The 22746-nt window shown below is 44.0% G+C and overlaps 1 protein-coding gene across 4 annotated transcripts in view; it reads left to right on the forward strand.

The window, feature by feature from the left end:
• The window catches only part of galnt1 (UDP-N-acetyl-alpha-D-galactosamine:polypeptide N-acetylgalactosaminyltransferase 1), a 105831-nt gene extending 83796 nt beyond the window's left edge, over positions 1–22035 (forward strand). For 2 of the 4 annotated variants that reach the window (XM_055924874.1, XM_055924872.1), the window contains 5 exons: positions 4013–4193; positions 7442–7581; positions 7664–7762; positions 9670–9804; positions 17829–22035. In XM_055924874.1, the coding sequence (XP_055780849.1) occupies positions 4013–4193; positions 7442–7581; positions 7664–7762; positions 9670–9804; positions 17829–17975 (702 nt within the window). In that variant the 3' untranslated portion in view covers positions 17976–22035. The remainder of the gene's footprint in view (positions 1–4012; positions 4194–7441; positions 7582–7663; positions 7763–9669; positions 9805–17828) is intronic. The other 2 variants (XR_008759849.1, XR_008759850.1) reach the window with 2 other exon arrangements.
• Positions 22036–22746: the final 711 nt, after the last annotated feature.

Genomic DNA, 22746 nt, shown 5'->3' on the forward strand with positions numbered 1-22746 from the left:
AAATAAAAATAAAAATAAATAAAAAATTCGCCGTTTTGAATCCAAAATCGGCGACCTACGTGAATCGTGTAGATCAGCTGAGAAAAGTTTGGGAGGGGTAGCTTTGGATCACTACTGGCTGTAAGAGAACGAGCGATTCGCGTTTGTAAGCGAATGAGCGATGCGCGTTTGTAAGAGAACGAGCGATTTGCGTTTGTAAGCGAATGAGCGATGCGCGTTTGTAAGTGAATGAGCGATGCGCGTTTGTAAGCGAATGAGCGATGCGCGTTTGGAGCAATTGTGTCAGTGTCCAAGGCTCAGCCAATCATTCACATAACAACAGAATGCAGCACGCGACTGAAGAGAGAAGAGACAACCAATTTGCTGCTTACAGAATCAGGGCGCTCTGAAAGACAGCAGTAGGGTGCAGAGGCAGTTTGCCAGTTACAGCAGCGCGTCCCCTGAACGATAACGAAAAGATAGGTGAGAAGCCGGGTGATGAAGCGTACTTCATGAGCTGTAACCGAATAACAACTGGCATTTTTAACCGAAAAACAACTGGCATTTGGAAAGTTTGAGGTGAGAGAGAAAGTGTGGTGGAACAAGTATTGTTAGCGTTGTTAAGTATCTTGCTATAGTAGCTGGATGGAATTCTCCGTTTGCTAGCCAGAGAAATGTTGAGAAACATTAGCCAACTTAGCTGATCAAATTATTGAGTTTATTGTGTGAAAATTAGCTGGCTAATAAAGTCAGACAGCTAGCGTAAACTCGTACATCGCCTTGGTCCGTACAATTGCCCTTATTTTAGCGCCCCAAAAACCTAATACTTCCAGATCAACTGTAATGTCAATACCATTGTAAAGCACAATTTCTCCCCTTTCCAACATGATCAATTACATGACTTAAACACTGCCCGTTTCTGCATAATTCAAGCAGGCAATGAGCCCCGTCGGATCTTTTTTGTTTTTTTTAAGTAGGGAAGCGAAACTAATGCGTGTTAGTGAGAAGGACAGATGTCGGGTGGGAAAATTGCTTTTTTCACTCGATCTGTCCAACTTATCACCTTATCGCTTCTAGAATGTAAATAAAACACTATAAAGAGTTTATATAATGTGTCATTACATACCTATTTGAAGGTTTGTGTCGAATTTGAATCGGGTTTTTAGGGCGGTGCTAAAGTGATCTTAGAAGTAAACAGCGGCTTTGAGAATGATGATGCATGCAATGATGATGCAAAAAATGACTAGGTATCCCCCTTACCACTGTCAATGTCCATTTCTTGTTTTTAAACGATGAGAGAAGTGCTACACCTGGTGGAGAGAGATTGTAAGACAGAAATAGTTGCTTTATGCGTGTTGTACGTTACGACATGACACGCCACGATGTAACGGAGGGTCGTTTTTTTCTTTTTCTCTCCAATACTATAGAGCCATTACCATGTCGATCAACGCTTTAATAGAAACCTAGTTCACACCACTGATTCTGAAGTCAACACAGTCCCATTAGTTTTCTTTGTAGCCTCGTTTGAATGTCGCGGTTATGCACATTTGTACGGAATGGGGTGAGTTTACGTTAGCTAGCTAACGTTACAACATCAGATGAGCTAACGTTAGTAACCTAACCAATTCGCTATGGTATTAATTGGTACTCCTTGCCGTTCCTCAAGTTATAACGCGTTAGTTGCTTACAGGACCCTGGCAATCTGTGTGAAATGTTAACTAGCTACTGAACTAACTATTATCTGTGAACTAATGTTTTCCCTCTACAGTATGAGAGAATTTTCAGAATGAGAGAATATGGTGAAAATGAGGCGTTGCTTGTTAAACAAGTGGATTCAGGGATGAAGTGTAGCTGGAGCTGGGCCTGACTTATGCTGGAGGCCAATAGAGGTGGAAGAAACGCCACACACTTTCCCTTCAATACAGTGGATAAAAGGGGTACGCCAGGTGTACTCTCTGCCTGAAAGAGATCAATTATGCCAACAAAGGGTATCATGCTCTGCTGGCACATTGTAGAACAGATGTCCACAGGCAGAACGTGTACAATGTAATAACATGCAGTGTAGCCCAAAGATATTGCTTTTGTTGTGTTGAACTTGACAGTAACACCTTTGTGTGGGTGAAGGGGGGGATTATTCAATGTTTTACTCAGTGAACGATATTTTAGCACACATGTAGCCTTGTGCCCTTGATCGATATCTACTATAGTGACCACTACAACAGAGAAAAATAGAATGCCTGTTTGTTTCATTATATTTCTACTTTAAGATGTTTTTCCCAAAGTGCAATATTTAGATGTGTGTGGTCGCACGCATTCTATTATAAAGGCTGTCATGGTAACAAGCATTCTATTATAAAGGCTGTCATAGTAACAAGCATTCTATTATAAAGGCTGTCATGGTAACAAGCGTTCTATTATAAAGGCTGTCATGGTAACAAGCATTCTATTATAAAGGCTGTCATGGTAACAAGCGTTCTATGATAAAGGCGGTCATGGTAACAAGCATTCTATTATAAAGGCTGTCATGGTAACAAGCATTCTATTATAAAGGCTGTCATGGTAACAAGCATTCTATTATAAAGGCTGTCATGGTAACAAGCATTCTATTATAAAGGCTGTCATGGTAACAAGCGTTCTATGATAAAGGCTGTCATGGTAACAAGCGTTCTATTATAAAGGCTGTCATGGTAACAAGCGTTCTATTATAAAGGCTGTCATGGTAACACGCGTTCTATTATAAAGGCTGTCATGGTAACACGTGTTCTATTATAAAGGATGTCATGGTAACAAGCGTTCTATTATAAAGGCTGTCATGGTAACACGTGTTCTATTATAAAGGATGTCATGGTAACAAGCATTCTATTATAAAGGCTGTCATGGTAACAAGCGTTCTATGATAAAGGCTGTCATGGTAACAAGCGTTCTATTATAAAGGCTGTCATGGTAACAAGCGTTCTATTATAAAGGCTGTCATGGTAACACGCGTTCTATTATAAAGGCTGTCATGGTAACACGTGTTCTATTATAAAGGATGTCATGGTAACAAGCGTTCTATTATAAAGGCTGTCATGGTAACACGTGTTCTATTATAAAGGATGTCATGGTAACAAGCATTCTATTATAAAGGCTGTCATGGTAACACGTGTTCTATTATAAAGGATGTCATGGTAACAAGCGTTCTATGATAAAGGCGGTCATGGTAACAAGCGTTCTATGATAAAGGCGGTCATGGTAACAAGCGTTCTATGATAAAGGCTGTCATGGTAACACGTGTTCTATGATAAAGGCGGTCATGGTAACAAGTGTTCTATGATAAAGGCGGTCATGGTAACAAGCGTTCTATGATAAAGGCTGTCATGGTAACACGTGTTCTATTATAAAGGCTGTCATGGTAACAAGTGTTCTATGATAAAGGCGGTCATGGTAACAAGCGTTCTATGACAAAGGCTGTCATGGTAACACGTGTTCTATTATAAAGGCTGTCATGGTAACAAGTGTTCTATTATAAAGGCTGTCATGGTAACACGTGTTCTATTATAAAGGCGGTCATGGTAACAAGCGTTCTATGACAAAGGCTGTCATGGTAACAAGCGTTCTATGACAAAGGCTGTCATGGTAACACGTGTTCTATTATAAAGGCTGTCATGGTAACACGTGTTCTATTATAAAGGCGGTCATGTCTAACTACAATATTAGTGTATTGTTTTTTCTCAACACTGGAGTGTCATTTGCAGGAAAGTCTAGACAACAAATAACATTGGATTGTTTTCCTTACATGTTTTAGCTGTGAGTCAGGTTCACATTAAACACTTTTTATTTGACACACAGAGACTGATCATGTAGATCATATTTTGTGTTGTTTAATTAGTTCAAACCTGCATTTCCACCTAGCAGGGATTTTTTTATGTTTCAGTGGGGGTGGCACCTTTTTGGGCCCTCAACAGTTTGCATCCCTGACACACACGCTCACACACACACACAGGCACGCACAGGGCTATGTAGTTGTAACATGAGTGTTTCTGGTGTGTTGTAGATCTGGCAGTGCGGGGGGACGTTGGAGATCGTGACGTGTTCTCACGTGGGTCACGTGTTCCGGAAGGCCACGCCCTACACGTTTCCAGGAGGAACGGGTCAGATCATCAATAAGAACAACAGACGCCTGGCCGAGGTCTGGATGGACCAGTTCAAAAACTTCTTCTACATCATCTCCCCTGGTGAGTCTGAGTGAGGGGCGAGGGCTGCTGTGTGTCTGGGGGCTGTTTCAAAACAGAAGCCAGATATGTATTCTCCAATCAATTAATCAATCAAATGTATTTATAAAGCCCTTTTTACATCAGCAGTTGTCACAGTGCTATACAGAAACCCAGCCTAAAACCCCAAACAGCAATGCAGATGTAGAAGCACATGATGAAGCACGGTGGCTAGGAAAAACTCCCTAGAAAGGCAGGAACCTAGGAAGAAACCTAGAGAGGAACCAGGCTATGAGGGCTGGCCAGTCCTCTTCTGGCTGTGCCTGGTGGAGATTATAACAGAACATGGCCATTAAGGCCAGATTGTTCTTCAAGATGTTCAAACATTCATAGATGACCAGCAGGGTCAAATAATAATAATCACAGTGGTTGTAGAGGGTGCAACTGGTCAGCACCTCAGGAGTAAATGTCAGTTGGCTTTTCATAGCTGATCATTCAGAGTTAGAGACAGCAGGTGCGGTAGAGAGAGAGAGTTGAAAACAGCAGGTCCAGGACAAGGTAGCACATCCGGTGAACAGGTCAGGGTTCCATAGCCGCAGGCAGAACAGTTGAAACTGGAGCAGCAGCACGACCAGGTAGACAGGGGACAGCAAGGAGTCATCAGACCAGGTAATCCTGAGGCATGGTCCTAGGGCTCAGGTCCTCTGAGAGAAGGGAGAGAGAGAGAAAGGGGGAGAGAGAGAATTAGAGGGAGCATACTTAAATTCACACAGGACGCCGGATAAGACAGGAAAATTTCTCCAGATTCCCCCGATAAACTATTGCAGCATAATTACTGGAGGCTGAGATAGGAGGGGTCGGGAGACACAGTGGCCCCGTCCAACTATACCTCCGGACAGGGCCAACCAGGCAGGATATAACCCCACCTTCTTTGCCAAAGCACAGCCCCCATTAGCAATGTGATGTTTTCCTTGGTGACCTGAAAGAGCGAGGCGACGGGGGACGGGGACGGGGGGGGGGGCAGAATAGTTTCACGCTACACAGCCTCTATTAACCTTGCCATCTCACCACAGACACACACACCCCCGCACAGATCAGGTAGAGGACAGACAAGAACAAGGACAAAGGTTCACCTCTCTTCCACTAACAGGAAGTTTAGTGTTCACTGCTTCCCCTTACTTTAATAACAATCCTTAATCCAGAGAAGTAGATATCAAACACACTATGAGAAACATGTTTGTAAGATTCTTCCAGTCCTTTGGGTAGTTGGTGATTGTGACCAATGTGAGGTGTGTTGGGTGTTTTCCACCACTACATAGAGTAGCCAGTCAGATAGAAGAGTAGCCAGCCAGGCCGAAGCAGCTCTATTGTGGTGCTCTCTGGTACATTGTAACAACTTGATTCCATCTGAAATACACAGCCAAAATATTGAGTACTTTATCGAGTTAATGTCCCAGATTGGAAAAAATGTGTTGCGGTATTATGCAGAAAGACATGACTTTGCAATTTAAATGACAACAAAAGGATGAATTCAGTGTATTGTTCCTTGTTAGTTGTCTAGGTCTAGGCCTATATGATCAGGACTATTTTCTAAGTAGGAGAACATTAAACCTTTTTTAGCATTTAACCAGTGTTCTCTTGATTTAAAGTGTTATTTACACTTTTACTACAACATATGAATTGCCACAATTATATTTGTTCTTCAAATTATATATTTTATTAAAACAGAAACCCACATTATCTTGAAAAATATATTTAAGGTTTTGTTTTTCCAGGTTTCCATTTTCCCCGTTTTCACTCTCAAAATCACATTGGGTGTTCTAACGCCATAACAATGCTTAAACCACATCAGGAGACCACTTTTGAGGTCTGGGATACACCTGATACTTGTTTTTTTGGGGTGTATTTACCCTCTAATTCAAGTGCACACCTAGAAAGAGGCTGTTGTTGAGCAGGGTTTTTGTAGCCACATATGATGGTAGATAAAACAATACCCACTGGGTTGATGAAAATAATCCTGATATCATTCTGCCAGGTCAGCATAGGATACTTTGTAGTTAACATTTCATTGAGAAGTTTTTTGGGAGCCTTTCCATCTACCAGAAGACATTAGCTTCATCGCTAACGGCTACACAAAGTGGTAGACTCGTGCACTGCAGAAACAGACAGGGGCATTCTCGTTGCCTCTTGACTTAGAAAGTTGCAGGAAATACGAATCACTGATGCATTCTGTTACTGTCTTATGATCATTTGGGGGAAGTTAATTCATTTTCAATACATTTAGTTGATTCCCTAAAAAGGTCAATACATCTTTGAATATTGTTGAATTCCGTTTTAATGCCTGGATTCCTTGAGGGCCCTAATTATCATATTTGGACCAGAATGAGGCTCTCCACTGTCTATTGTTCCTTCAGTGGTGATTCATCATCTTCATCGAATGTTTTCATCATTTATCTGCAGATAATTGCCAAAAAGCCTAGGCCTACCAGTAGCCTATACAAATTAGGGAGCCAAATGAACGTCTCTCCGACCCATTCGGTAGGCTACAGACTGACGAGCTGAAAGTCTTTATCGTCACTGTCTGCCAAGCCTTGACATGCTAGGAAAGAGAACCTAGGAAATCCTTTGGTTGACTTGTCACGATGCAACACCATGGACAGATAACCATGTTGAATGGCAAAAGGATGTAGGAGATTGAATTTATTCAGTCCGTTCGACACCTTTTATAAACTAGTCAACACTTGCTGTTCAGTTGTCAATCAACACACAGTAAATAGCCTAGGCCGCTCCCTGTGGCTGGCTATGTGAAACGCAAAAGAAAATCAATGATTTTGTGTCAGTAAACAATAATTAGGCTAAGTCATGGATTTCCACTCATCGTTACCACTTACAATACATGGGACATGCAAATTCACGAGAATCATGCTCTCTCCCACAGGTGTAAAGAAATTCGACTGCAACCAGAAATCTGTAGGCTATATAATGACGAGATGCTCATGTCTCCTCCCTACCAATGGGAGTCGTTGTCCCAAAGGTGGGAAGGCAGGCGACAAGCTTAGGTCCAAAATAAGACCATAGAAAAGCTTTGGACAGATTTTGGCGAGTGTGAAACCTCTCGCTTTGCCTTTTCCTCTCTGCTGCATTTCCCTGTCATCACTCACTTTGTGACTGACCGGCGCCTGTCCTAGAAATAGATCGCTAGAAGAAGGAAAGTAACCTAGTTAATATGAAGTGGAAAATGTATGACACTAATGGAAAACACTGTGTTTCAGGTGTGACGAAGGTGGACTATGGTGACATCACGTCTCGCTCGTCTCTGAGACAGAAGCTGCAGTGTAAACCTTTCAGCTGGTACCTGGAGAACGTCTATCCTGACTCCCAGATACCACGACACTACTACTCATTGGGAGAGGTGCACCCACGTTAAACATACAACACACACTAAACACACACACCTTCAATCAGTGATAATTGTTGGTTGTGTGTTCTGTCAGATCCGTAACGTGGAGACTAACCAGTGTCTGGACAACATGGCCCGGAAGGAGAACGAGAAAGTTGGCATCTTCAACTGCCATGGCATGGGAGGAAACCAGGTAATTAGAACTGCCATGGCATGGGAGGAAACCAGGTAACTAGAACTACCATGGCATGGGAGGAAACCAGGTAACTAGAACTGCCATGGCATGGGAGGAAACCAGGTAATTAGAACTGCCATGGCATGGGAGGAAACAAGGTAATTAGAACTGCCATGGCATGGGAGGAAACCAGGTAATTAGAACTGCCATGGCATGGGAGGAAACCAGGTAATTAGAACTGCCATGGCATGGGAGGAAACCAGGTAACTAGAACTGCCATGGCATGGGAGGAAACCAGGTAACTAGAACTACCATGGCATGAGAGGAAACCAGGTAACTAGAACTACCATGGCATGAGAGGAAACCAGGTAACTTGAACTGCCATGGCATGAGAGGAAACCAGGTAACTAGAACTGCCATGGCATGGGAGGAAACCAGGTAACTAGAACTGCCATGGCATGAGAGGAAACCAGGTAACTAGAACTGCCATGGCATGGGAGGAAACCAGGTAACTTGAACTGCCATGGCATGGGAGGAAACCAGGTAATTAGAACTGCCATGGCATGAGAGGAAACCAGGTAACTAGAACTGCCATGGCATGGGAGGAAACCAGGTAACTTGAACTGCCATGGCATGAGAGGAAACCAGGTAACTAGAACTGCCATGGCATGGGAGGGAACCAGGTAACTTGAACTGCCATGGCATGGGAGGAAACCAGGTAATTAGAACTGCCATGGCATGGGAGGAAACCAGGTAATTAGAACTGCCATGGCATGGGAGGAAACCAGGTAACTTGAACTGCCATGGCATGGGAGGAAACCAGGTAATTAGAACTGCCATGGCATGGGAGGAAACCAGGTAACTTGAACTGCCATGGCATGGGAGGAAACCAGGTAATTAGAACTGCCATGGCATGGGAGGAAACCAGGTAACTTGAACTGCCATGGCATGGGAGGAAACCAGGTAATTAGAACTGCCATGGCATGGGAGGAAACCAGGTAACTAGAACTACCATGGCATGAGAGGAAACCAGGTAACTAGAACTACCATGGCATGAGAGGAAACCAGGTAACTAGAACTGCCATGGCATGAGAGGAAACCAGGTAACTAGAACTGCCATGGCATGGGAGGAAACCAGGTAACTAGAACTGCCATGGCATGGGAGGAAACCAGGTAACTAGAACTGCCATGGCATGAGAGGAAACCAGGTAACTAGAACTGCCATGGCATGGGAGGAAACCAGGTAATTAGAACTGCCATGGCATGGGAGGAAACCAGGTAATTAGAACTGCCATGGCATGAGAGGAAACCAGGTAACTAGAACTGCCATGGCATGGGAGGAAACCAGGTAACTAGAACTGCCATGGCATGGGAGGAAACCAGGTAATTAGAACTGCCATGGCATGGGAGGAAACCAGGTAATTAGAACTGCCATGGCATGGGAGGAAACCAGGTAATTAGAACTGCCATGGCATGGGAGGAAACCAGGTAATTAGAACTGCCATGGCATGGGAGGAAACCAGGTAATTAGAACTGCCATGGCATGAGAGGAAACCAGGTAACTAGAACTGCCATGGCATGGGAGGAAACCAGGTAACTAGAACTGCCATGGCATGAGAGGAAACCAGGTAACTAGAACTGCCATGGCATGAGAGGAAACCAGGTAATTAGAACTGCCATGGCATGGGAGGAAACCAGGTAATTAGAACTGCCATGGCATGGGAGGAAACCAGGTAACTAGAACTCCGTAACTGATCAACTGAGGACAGGACAACAGTAGTAAGATTACCTTGACAAACATTAACCTGAGCAACCTGCAACCTGAGCAACTTCTCTGACCTCAGAGGAGAGAGATACAATGTAAATGACATAAGAGAGAGAGAGAGGTCTCTTGTCTTCCCGTCTGACCGTGTCGTCCCCTGCAGGTGTTCAGCTACACGGCCAATAAAGAGATCAGGACAGATGACCTGTGTCTAGACGTGTCCAAACTCAACGGTCCTGTCATGATGCTCAAGTGTCATCACCTCAAAGGAAACCAGCTCTGGGAGTATGACCCCATGGTATGTCTGTCTGTCAACAGTAAACAACCTATCCTTGTCTTTTCTTACTGCCACTGACCCTGCTGACTGCTGTTGTTTTACCTAGCTACCTTAAAGTAACTGTCAAGTGTTTCCAGATTTCTATGAAACATGTCTTAGAATTCATTACAATATGAGTGAAATATATAGTTTTCCTTCCAATTTTTTATTTATGAAGTATGATAAAACACAGATTTTCTGTATTGGAATGGTGTGGCCTTACCCCAAAAACTGAAGGGTGTGGGTGTATACAAGTCAATAAAATGATTCACGCGAGTAGATCGCTGATTGGCCAGCGCATCCTCAGGAGGATGACGTCACGATCAATGAGGAAATAGCAAGCATTTTTTTAAACTGTCTTTTTGACATACCAGTTTGAAGTGTTTTTTCTTAATTTTAGCTTTGGCCAGATACGAATATAGGATGAGTCCACAACATTATATGGGTATGAGTTAACAGAATATTCACTTTTAAAAGTGAGATTTTCACAGGACAGTTACTTTAAGATGAATGCACTTTTAAACTGTAAGTTGCTCTGGGTAAGAGCGTCGCTAAATGACTCATATTTTTTAATTGCTCTGTCTGTTTTCTCTGTAGAAGTTGACCCAGGTCTGTTTCTCTGTTGTCTGTAGAAGTTGACCCAGGTCTGTTTCTCTGTTGTCTCTGTAGAAGTTGACCCAGGTCTGTTTCTATGTTGTCTCTGTAGAAGTTGACCCAGGTCTGTTTCTCTGTTGTCTCTGTAGAAGTTGACCCAGGTCTGTTTCTCTGTTGTCTCTGTAGAAGTTGACCCAGGTCTGTTTCTCTGTTGTCTCTGTAGAAGTTGACCCAGGTCTGTTTCTCTGTTGTCTGTAGAAGTTGACCCAGGTCTGTTTCTCTGTTGTCTGTAGAAGTTGACCCAGGTCTGTTTCTCTGTTGTCTCTGTAGAAGTTGACCCAGGTCTGTTTCTGTGTTGTCTCTGTAGAAGTTGACCCAGGTCTGTTTCTCTGTTGTGTCTGTAGAAGTTGACCCAGGTCTGTTTCTCTGTTGTCTCTGTAGAAGTTGACCCAGGTCTGTTTCTCTGTTGTCTGTAGAAGTTGACCCAGGTCTGTTTCTCTGTTGTCTGTAGAAGTTGACCCAGGTCTGTTTCTCTGTTGTCTCTGTAGAAGTTGACCCAGGTCTGTTTCTCTGTTGTCTGTAGAAGTTGACCCAGGTCTGTTTCTCTGTTGTCTCTGTAGAAGTTGACCCAGGTCTGTTTCTGTGTTGTCTCTGTAGAAGTTGACCCAGGTCTGTTTCTCTGTTGTGTCTGTAGAAGTTGACCCAGGTCTGTTTCTCTGTTGTCTCTGTAGAAGTTGACCCAGGTCTGTTTCTGTGTTGTCTCTGTAGAAGTTGACCCAGGTCTGTTTCTCTGTTGTGTCTGTAGAAGTTGACCCAGGTCTGTTTCTCTGTTGTCTCTGTAGAAGTTGACCCAGGTCTGTTTCTGTGTTGTCTCTGTAGAAGTTGACCCAGGTCTGTTTCTCTGTTGTCTGTAGAAGTTGACCCAGGTCTGTTTCTGTGTTGTGTCTGTAGAAGTTGACCCAGATCTGTTTCTCTGTTGTCTCTGTAGAAGTTGACCCAGGTCTGTTTCTCTGTTGTCTCTGTAGAAGTTGACCCAGGTCTGTTTCTGTGTTGTCTCTGTAGAAGTTGACCCAGGTCTGTTTCTGTGTTGTCTCTGTAGAAGTTGACCCAGGTCTGTTTCTGTGTTGTCTCTGTAGAAGTTGACCCAGGTCTGTTTCTGTGTTGTCTCTGTAGAAGTTGACCCAGGTCTGTTTCTCTGTTGTCTGTAGAAGTTGACCCAGGTCTGTTTCTGTGTTGTCTCTGTAGAAGTTGACCCAGGTCTGTTTCTGTGTTGTGTCTGTAGAAGTTGACCCAGGTCTGTTTCTGTGTCTGTAGAAGTTGACCCAGGTCTGTTCTCTGTTGTCTCTGTAGAAGTTGACCCAGGTCTGTTTCTGTGTTGTGTCTGTAGAAGTTGACCCAGGTCTGTTTCTCTGTTGTGTCTGTAGAAGTTGACCCAGGTCTGTTTCTCTGTTGTCTCTGTAGAAGTTGACCCAGGTCTGTTTCTGTGTTGTCTCTGTAGAAGTTGACCCAGGTCTGTTTCTGTGTCTGTAGAAGTTGACCCAGGTCTGTTTCTCTGTTGTCTCTGTAGAAGTTGACCCAGGTCTGTTTCTCTGTTGTCTGTAGAAGTTGACCCAGGTCTGTTTCTCTGTTGTGTCTGTAGAAGTTGACCCAGGTCTGTTTCTGTGTTGTGTCTGTAGAAGTTGACCCAGGTCTGTTTCTCTGTTGTCTGTAGAAGTTGACCCAGGTCTGTTTCTGTGTTGTGTCTGTAGAAGTTGACCCAGGTCTGTTTCTGTGTTGTCTCTGTAGAAGTTGACCCAGGTCTGTTTCTGTGTTGTGTCTGTAGAAGTTGACCCAGGTCTGTTTCTCTGTTGTCTGTAGAAGTTGACCCAGGTCTGTTTCTCTGTTGTCTGTAGAAGTTGACCCAGGTCTGTTTCTGTGTTGTCTCTGTAGAAGTTGACCCAGGTCTGTTTCTGTGTTGTCTCTGTAGAAGTTGACCCAGGTCTGTTTCTCTGTTGTCTCTGTAGAAGTTGACCCAGGTCTGTTTCTCTGTTGTCTGTAGAAGTTGACCCAGGTCTGTTTCTCTGTTGTCTGTAGAAGTTGACCCAGGTCTGTTTCTCTGTTGTCTGTAGAAGTTGACCCAGGTCTGTTTCTCTGTTGTCTGTAGAAGTTGACCCAGGTCTGTTTCTGTGTTGTGTCTGTAGAAGTTGACCCAGGTCTGTTTCTCTGTTGTCTGTAGAAGTTGACCCAGGTCTGTTTCTGTGTTGTGTCTGTAGAAGTTGACCCAGGTCTGTTTCTGTGTTGTCTCTGTAGAAGTTGACCCAGGTCTGTTTCTGTGTTGTGTCTGTAGAAGTTGACCCAGGTCTGTTTCTTTGTTGTGTCTGTAGAAGTTGACCCAGGTCTGTTTCTGTGTTGTGTCTGTAGAAGTTGACCCAGGTCTGTTTCTGTGTTGTGTCTGTAGAAGTTGACCCAGGTCTGTTTCTGTGTTGTGTCTGTAGAAGTTGACCCAGGTCTGTTTCTGTGTTGTGTCTGTAGAAGTTGACCCAGGTCTGTTTCTGTGTTGTCTCTGTAGAAGTTGACCCAGGTCTGTTTCTCTGTTGTCTCTGTAGAAGTTGACCCAGGTCTGTTTCTCTGTTGTCTGTAGAAGTTGACCCAGGTCTGTTTCTGTGTTGTCTCTGTAGAAGTTGACCCAGGTCTGTTTCTCTGTTGTGTCTGTAGAAGTTGACCCAGGTCTGTTTCTGTGTTGTCTGTAGAAGTTGACCCAGGTCTGTTTCTCTGTTGTCTGTAGAAGTTGACCCAGGTCTGTTTCTGTGTTGTGTCTGTAGAAGTTGACCCAGGTCTGTTTCTCTGTTGTCTGTAGAAGTTGACCCAGGTCTGTTTCTGTGTTGTGTCTGTAGAAGTTGACCCAGGTCTGTTTCTCTGTTGTCTGTAGAAGTTGACCCAGGTCTGTTTCTCTGTTGTGTCTGTAGAAGTTGACCCAGGTCTGTTTCTGTGTTGTGTCTGTAGAAGTTGACCCAGGTCTGTTTCTCTGTTGTCTGTAGAAGTTGACCCAGGTCTGTTTCTGTGTTGTGTCTGTAGAAGTTGACCCAGGTCTGTTTCTCTGTTGTCTGTAGAAGTTGACCCAGGTCTGTTTCTCTGTTGTCTGTAGAAGTTGACCCAGGTCTGTTTCTGTGTTGTGTCTGTAGAAGTTGACCCAGGTCTGTTTCTCTGTTGTCTGTAGAAGTTGACCCAGGTCTGTTTCTGTGTTGTGTCTGTAGAAGTTGACCCAGGTCTGTTTCTGTGTTGTCTCTGTAGAAGTTGACCCAGGTCTGTTTCTGTGTTGTGTCTGTAGAAGTTGACCCAGGTCTGTTTCTTTGTTGTGTCTGTAGAAGTTGACCCAGGTCTGTTTCTGTGTTGTGTCTGTAGAAGTTGACCCAGGTCTGTTTCTGTGTTGTCTCTGTAGAAGTTGACCCAGGTCTGTTTCTGTGTTGTCTCTGTAGAAGTTGACCCAGGTCTGTTTCTGTGTTGTCTCTGTAGAAGTTGACCCAGGTCTGTTTCTCTGTTGTCTGTAGAAGTTGACCCAGGTCTGTTTCTGTGTTGTCTCTGTAGAAGTTGACCCAGGTCTGTTTCTGTGTTGTGTCTGTAGAAGTTGACCCAGGTCTGTTTCTGTGTCTGTAGAAGTTGACCCAGGTCTGTTCTCTGTTGTCTCTGTAGAAGTTGACCCAGGTCTGTTTCTGTGTTGTCTCTGTAGAAGTTGACCCAGGTCTGTTTCTGTGTCTGTAGAAGTTGACCCAGGTCTGTTTCTCTGTTGTCTCTGTAGAAGTTGACCCAGGTCTGTTTCTCTGTTGTCTGTAGAAGTTGACCCAGGTCTGTTTCTCTGTTGTGTCTGTAGAAGTTGACCCAGGTCTGTTTCTGTGTTGTGTCTGTAGAAGTTGACCCAGGTCTGTTTCTCTGTTGTCTGTAGAAGTTGACCCAGGTCTGTTTCTGTGTTGTGTCTGTAGAAGTTGACCCAGGTCTGTTTCTGTGTTGTCTCTGTAGAAGTTGACCCAGGTCTGTTTCTCTGTTGTCTGTAGAAGTTGACCCAGGTCTGTTTCTCTGTTGTCTGTAGAAGTTGACCCAGGTCTGTTTCTGTGTTGTCTCTGTAGAAGTTGACCCAGGTCTGTTTCTGTGTTGTCTGTAGAAGTTGACCCAGGTCTGTTTCTGTGTTGTCTCTGTAGAAGTTGACCCAGGTCTGTTTCTCTGTTGTCTCTGTAGAAGTTGACCCAGGTCTGTTTCTCTGTTGTCTGTAGAAGTTGACCCAGGTCTGTTTCTGTGTTGTCTGTAGAAGTTGACCCAGGTCTGTTTCTCTGTTGTCTGTAGAAGTTGACCCAGGTCTGTTTCTCTGTTGTCTGTAGAAGTTGACCCAGGTCTGTTTCTGTGTTGTGTCTGTAGAAGTTGACCCAGGTCTGTTTCTCTGTTGTCTGTAGAAGTTGACCCAGGTCTGTTTCTGTGTTGTGTCTGTAGAAGTTGACCCAGGTCTGTTTCTGTGTTGTCTCTGTAGAAGTTGACCCAGGTCTGTTTCTGTGTTGTGTCTGTAGAAGTTGACCCAGGTCTGTTTCTTTGTTGTGTCTGTAGAAGTTGACCCAGGTCTGTTTCTCTGTTGTCTGTAGAAGTTGACCCAGGTCTGTTTCTGTGTTGTCTCTGTAGAAGTTGACCCAGGTCTGTTTCTGTGTTGTGTTTGTAGAAGTTGACCCAGGTCTGTTTCTGTGTTGTGTCTGTAGAAGTTGACCCAGGTCTGTTTCTGTGTTGTGTCTGTAGAAGTTGACCCAGGTCTGTTTCTGTGTTGTGTCTGTAGAAGTTGACCCAGGTCTGTTTCTGTGTTGTCTCTGTAGAAGTTGACCCAGGTCTGTTTCTCTGTTGTCTCTGTAGAAGTTGACCCAGGTCTGTTTCTCTGTTGTCTGTAGAAGTTGACCCAGGTCTGTTTCTGTGTTGTCTCTGTAGAAGTTGACCCAGGTCTGTTTCTCTGTTGTCTCTGTAGAAGTTGACCCAGGTCTGTTTCTCTGTTGTCTGTAGAAGTTGACCCAGGTCTGTTTCTGTGTTGTCTCTGTAGAAGTTGACCCAGGTCTGTTTCTCTGTTGTGTCTGTAGAAGTTGACCCAGGTCTGTTTCTGTGTTGTCTGTAGAAGTTGACCCAGGTCTGTTTCTCTGTTGTCTGTAGAAGTTGACCCAGGTCTGTTTCTGTGTTGTGTCTGTAGAAGTTGACCCAGGTCTGTTTCTCTGTTGTCTGTAGAAGTTGACCCAGGTCTGTTTCTGTGTTGTGTCTGTAGAAGTTGACCCAGGTCTGTTTCTCTGTTGTCTGTAGAAGTTGACCCAGGTCTGTTTCTCTGTTGTGTCTGTAGAAGTTGACCCAGGTCTGTTTCTGTGTTGTGTCTGTAGAAGTTGACCCAGGTCTGTTTCTCTGTTGTCTGTAGAAGTTGACCCAGGTCTGTTTCTGTGTTGTGTCTGTAGAAGTTGACCCAGGTCTGTTTCTGTGTTGTCTCTGTAGAAGTTGACCCAGGTCTGTTTCTCTGTTGTCTCTGTAGAAGTTGACCCAGGTCTGTTTCTGTGTTGTCTCTGTAGAAGTTGACCCAGGTCTGTTTCTCTGTTGTCTCTGTAGAAGTTGACCCAGGTCTGTTTCTCTGTTGTCTGTAGAAGTTGACCCAGGTCTGTTTCTCTGTGTCTGTAGAAGTTGACCCAGGTCTGTTTCTGTGTTGTCTCTGTAGAAGTTGACCCAGGTCTGTTTCTCTGTTGTCTGTAGAAGTTGACCCAGGTCTGTTTCTGTGTTGTGTCTGTAGAAGTTGACCCAGGTCTGTTTCTCTGTTGTCTGTAGAAGTTGACCCAGGTCTGTTTCTGTGTTGTGTCTGTAGAAGTTGACCCAGGTCTGTTTCTGTGTTGTCTCTGTAGAAGTTGACCCAGGTCTGTTTCTGTGTTGTGTCTGTAGAAGTTGACCCAGGTCTGTTTCTTTGTTGTGTCTGTAGAAGTTGACCCAGGTCTGTTTCTGTGTTGTGTCTGTAGAAGTTGACCCAGGTCTGTTTCTGTGTTGTGTCTGTAGAAGTTGACCCAGGTCTGTTTCTGTGTTGTGTCTGTAGAAGTTGACCCAGGTCTGTTTCTGTGTTGTGTCTGTAGAAGTTGACCCAGGTCTGTTTCTGTGTTGTCTCTGTAGAAGTTGACCCAGGTCTGTTTCTCTGTTGTCTCTGTAGAAGTTGACCCAGGTCTGTTTCTGTGTTGTCTCTGTAGAAGTTGACCCAGGTCTGTTTCTGTGTTGTCTGTAGAAGTTGACCCAGGTCTGTTTCTGTGTTGTCTGTAGAAGTTGACCCAGGTCTGTTTCTGTGTTGTCTCTGTAGAAGTTGACCCAGGTCTGTTTCTGTGTTGTCTCTGTAGAAGTTGACCCAGGTCTGTTTCTCTGTTGTCTGTAGAAGTTGACCCAGGTCTGTTTCTGTGTTGTCTCTGTAGAAGTTGACCCAGGTCTGTTTCTCTGTTGTCTCTGTAGAAGTTGACCCAGGTCTGTTTCTGTGTTGTGTCTGTAGAAGTTGACCCAGGTCTGTTTCTGTGTTGTGTCTGTAGAAGTTGACCCAGGTCTGTTTCTGTGTTGTGTCTGTAGAAGTTGACCCAGGTCTGTTTCTGTGTTGTGTCTGTAGAAGTTGACCCAGGTCTGTTTCTGTGTTGTCTCTGTAGAAGTTGACCCAGGTCTGTTTCTCTGTTGTCTCTGTAGAAGTTGACCCAGGTCTGTTTCTGTGTTGTCTCTGTAGAAGTTGACCCAGGTCTGTTTCTGTGTTGTCTGTAGAAGTTGACCCAGGTCTGTTTCTGTGTTGTCTGTAGAAGTTGACCCAGGTCTGTTTCTGTGTTGTCTCTGTAGAAGTTGACCCAGGTCTGTTTCTGTGTTGTCTCTGTAGAAGTTGACCCAGGTCTGTTTCTCTGTTGTCTGTAGAAGTTGACCCAGGTCTGTTTCTCTGTTGTCTCTGTAGAAGTTGACCCAGGTCTGTTTCTCTGTTGTCTCTGTAGAAGTTGACCCAGGTCTGTTTCTGTGTTGTCTCTGTAGAAGTTGACCCAGGTCTGTTTCTGTGTTGTCTCTGTAGAAGTTGACCCAGGTCTGTTTCTGTGTTGTCTCTGTAGAAGTTGACCCAGGTCTGTTTCTCTGTTGTCTCTGTAGAAGTTGACCCAGGTCTGTTTCTGTGTTGTCTCTGTAGAAGTTGACCCAGGTCTGTTTCTCTGTTGTCTGTAGAAGTTGACCCAGGTCTGTTTCTCTGTTGTCTGTAGAAGTTGACCCAGGTCTGTTTCTGTGTTGTGTCTGTAGAAGTTGACCCAGGTCTGTTTCTGTGTTGTCTCTGTAGAAGTTGACCCAGGTCTGTTTCTGTGTTGTCTCTGTAGAAGTTGACCCAGGTCTGTTTCTCTGTTGTCTGTAGAAGTTGACCCAGGTCTGTTTCTGTGTTGTGTCTGTAGAAGTTGACCCTGATCCACGTCAATAGTAACCAGTGTCTGGACAAGGCCAGTGAGGAGGACAGCCAGGTGCCCAGCGTCAGAGACTGCACACACACTCGCTCTCAACAGTGGCTGCTACGCAACGTCACGCTGCCTGAGATCTTCTGACCGCCGCCCACCCACACACACACACACACACACTGACAGAGAGCGAGAGATTGAGAGGAGGGAAGAAGGGACAGTCCACGCTGAATGGGATGAAGCAGGCTATCTCTGGGTCCTTCTATGGCGGCTGCGAGAGAGAGAACATGTTTGGACTCAATTGAGGAGAGACATACTTTTATCAAGAGAGACTGGTGATGTTTTAAAGAGAGAGAGAGACCTGCTCCTGGAGAGACATGTTTTAAAGAGAGAGAGAGAGACTCACAGAGAGAAACAAGGTTCTGTGTTGCTCACACCTTCCATGGACAAGGCAGTCTTCCCAACGTTGCAAACTCATCACTTATGTTTACCTGACTGCCTGTAGTGTGTGTGTGTGTGTGTGTGCGTGTGCGTGTGCGTGTGTGTGAGCAAGTGCGTCTCAAGTAAAGGTGGCTCATTAGTGATTTTTTTATTACATTTTTTTTCATTGAGTTTGGAAATGAACTCTGGTGAACTCATATGAAGGAAGGGTGTGTGTGTGTGTGCGTGCGTGCGTGCGTGCGTGCGTGCGTGCGTGCGTGCGTGTGTTTGAGCGAGCGAGCATGTGTGTACATGTGTTGGGATATACCCTCCTATTGCAGTATTGTATGACTGTGCATGTATGAGGACAGCCGCACCTAGCAGTGTCTGTCTCCCTCTAGTGTTCCTCCCCTGAGTTGCTGCCTAAAGAGAGACTCAGAGAGAGGAGATGGAAACAGAGAGAGAGGGGACTCAACTCTCCAGCGAAGCACCAAGGAACAATGTGCTGAACCACAAACTGAACTGATTCCCTAATTGACAGACCTGCACTCCTACAGACAGATATAGAGACAGAAATAATATGTTTGTGATATACTGAGATTTCTATGTAGACTTTTTTACATGTCTTTGTTTATTACTGTGAGAGTTCCACAGAGCAGCGACTGTAGTTTATCTGTTTATGTCTTTAAGGTAAAGTGTTTAACATAGAGCTAATACGGCTGCTGGTTGACGTTGCCCTTAGCCACAGATCAAGAATCAGCTTACCCTCCCCAAATCCTAACGTTAACCATTATGGGTAGGAAACAGGAACTGATCTTAGATCAGTGTCCGGAGGCAACTTGATCCTCCTCCGCTAATACACACTAGTACACACACGGCCCTGGGCCTCTGCATATCTGATGTGATGGATCTAATGATCACGTACACACATACACAAACAGAAATACAAACGCAGGTTACACACGTACACACATACACAAACAGAGATAAATACACAGGTTACACACGTACACACATACACAAACAGAAATAAACACACATACACAAACAGAAATACAAACACAGGTTACACACGTACACACATACACAAACAGAAATACAAACACAGGTACACACGTACACGCATACACAAACAGAGATAAACACACATACAAACACAGGTTACACACATACACAAACAGAGATAAACACACATACAAACACAGGTTACACACATACACAAACAGAAATAAACACACATACAAACACAGGTTACACACATACACAAACAGAAATAAACACACATACAAACACAGGTTACACACATACACAAACAGAAATAAACACACATACAAACACAGGTTACACACATACACAAACAGAAATAAACACACATACAAACACAGGTTACACACATACACAAACAGAAATAAACACACATACAAACACAGGTTACACACATACACAAACAGAAACAAACACACATACAAACACAGGTACACACGTACACACAAACAGAAATAAACACACAGGTTACACAAGTACACACATACACAAACAGAGATAAACACACATACACAAACAGAAATAAACACACAAGCTGAACTGGACTGTCACTTTAATCTTCTCTATCATATCTTCTTCCTGAAGACGTCCTGATAAAACACTCCAATGGCTCCATCCTCCATGGTGTGTATGTGTGTGTGTGTAGCACTAACTCCATGCTAACCCCAGCCCGTCATCTCCACTCTTATCAGCACATCAGTTTAATGCGGTTTCTATATCACTGAACAGCACAGTGGAGCTGCATAGACTGACCAGAGGTCAGTTAAGGGCAGTATCTCAGTATCATACATTGACTTCTATGCTTTGTATCGTTAGAATAATATGGAGGCGGTTCAGGAATGCAGTAAGTGTTTGATCATGAATGTGGGAGACGGATGTAAGGTGTCCTACAGTATCTCACTCCATAACCACACATATCTTTCTGGTCAACACAGACCTCTGTTCATATCACTCCTTTACTTAACATTTCAACACAGACCTCTGTTCATATCACTCCTTTACTTAACATTTCAACACAGACCTCTCTGCTCATATCAATCCTTTACTTAACATTTCAACACAGACCTCTGTTCATATCACTCCTTTACTTAACATTTCAACACAGACCTCTGTGCATATCACTCCTTTACTTAACATTTCAACACAGACCTCTGTTCATATCACTCCTTTACTTAACATTTCAACACAGACCTCTGTGCATATCACTCCTTTACTTAACATTTCAACACAGACCTCTGTTCATATCACTCCTTTACTTAACATTTCAACACAGACCTCTGTGCATATCACTCCTTTACTTAACATTTCAACACAGACCTCTGTTCATATCACTCCTTTACTTAACATTTCAACACAGACCTCTGTTCATATCACTCCTTTACTTAACATTTCAACACAGACCTCTGTGCATATCACTCCTTTACTTAACATTTCAACACAGACCTCTGTTCATATCACTCCTTTACTTAACATTTCAACACAGACCTCTGTGCATATCACTCCTTTACTTAACATTTCAACACAGACCTCTGTTCATATCACTCCTTTACTTAACATTTCAACACAGACCTCTGTGCATATCACTCCTTTACTTAACATTTCAACACAGACCTCTGTTCATATCACTCCTTTACTTAACATTTCAACACAGACCTCTGTTCATATCACTCCTTTACTTAACATTTCAACACAGACCTCTGTGCATATCACTCCTTTACTTAACATTTCAACACAGACCTCTGTTCATATCACTCCTTTACTTAACATTTCAACACAGACCTCTGTTCATATCACTCCTTTACTTAACATTTCAACACAGACCTCTGTTCATATCACTCCTTTACTTAACATTTCAACACAGACCTCTGTGCATATCACTCCTTTACTTAACATTTCAACACAGACCTCTGTTCATATCACTCCTTTACTTAACATTTCAACACAGACCTCTGTTCATATCACTCCTTTACTTAACATTTCAACACAGACCTCTGTGCATATCACTCCTTTACTTAACATTTCAACACAGACCTCTGTTCATATCACTCCTTTACTTAACATTTCAACACAGACCTCTGTTCATATCACTCCTTTACTTAACATTTCAACACAGACCTCTGTGCATATCACTCCTTTACTTAACATTTCAACACAGACCTCTGTTCATATCACTCCTTTACTTAACATTTCAACACAGACCTCTGTTCATATCACTCCTTTACTTAACATTTCAACACAGACCTCTCTGTTCATATCACTCCTTTACTTAACATTTCAACACAGACCTCTGTTCATATCACTCCTTTACTTAACATTTCACTTATCATTTTGGTTTACCTCTTCTTTTTAGTTTTTTTTGTATCACCCGCTTTTATCAGTTTGCCAGTCTGCGAGAGGACGTCTGTCATTAACTATTTCAACCTCCTCTGTTGGGGGAGGGGTTTACACACGGTTCTGACATTTCATTGGCTCATCTTTGCTGTGGAGGTGGGTGGGGGGGGCTTTACTTGACGGATTCATGTTTGATTGAATGACTGTACGATAAAGATGTGTGATTTCTGATTGGTGGGTTTTGACTGAGCCAGACGAGGACTGTTTGTATGTAAAGGATCGACTCTTGTCAGGGAGGGGCAGGGTTTGTTTGATTGACAGCTGTATGAGTTCTATCCAGGCTTCCACACTGAGCTGTTTCAAACGTTGTAGAAATAAAAGTCAGAACGTTTACAGAACACCACAACGACAACATGGACTCCTGTCTCTCTCTTTACTCACATATTCATGAGACAACAGATTATCTTGAACTCCGCCCGTGATCACTCCCCCAGTGATTAGTCCACCAGTGATCAGTCCCCCAGTGATTAGTCCACCAGTGATCACTCCCCCAGTGATCAGTCCCCCAGTGATTAGTCCACCAGTGATCAGTCCCCCAGTGATTAGTCCACCAGTGATCACTCCCCCAGTGATCAGTCCCCCAGTGATTAGTCCACCAGTGATCAGTCCCCCAGTGATCAGTCCCCCAGTGATCAGTCCACCAATGATCAGTCCCCCAGTGATCAGTCCACCAGTGATCAGTCCATCAGTGATCAGTCCCCTAGTGATCAGTCCATCAGTGATCAGTCCCCTAGTGATCAGTCCCCCAGTGATCAGTCCATCAGTGATCAGTCCATCAGTGATCAGTCTCCTAGTGATCAGTCCCCTAGTGATCAGTCCACCAGTGATCAGTCCACCAGTGATCAGTCCACCAGTGATCAGTCCCCTAGTGATCAGTCCACCAGTGATCAGTCCCCTAGTGATCAGTCCCCCAGTGATCAGTCCCCCAGTGATCAGTCCACTAGTGATCAGTCCCCCAGTGATCAGTCCACCAGTGATCAGTCCCCCAGTGATCCGTCCCCCAGTGATCAGTCCACCAGTGATCAGTCCACCAGTGATCAGTCCCCCAGTGATCAGTCCACTA

This window comes from Salvelinus fontinalis, chromosome 6 (assembly GCF_029448725.1).
Source record: "Salvelinus fontinalis isolate EN_2023a chromosome 6, ASM2944872v1, whole genome shotgun sequence".
Lineage (NCBI taxonomy): Eukaryota > Metazoa > Chordata > Actinopteri > Salmoniformes > Salmonidae > Salvelinus > Salvelinus fontinalis.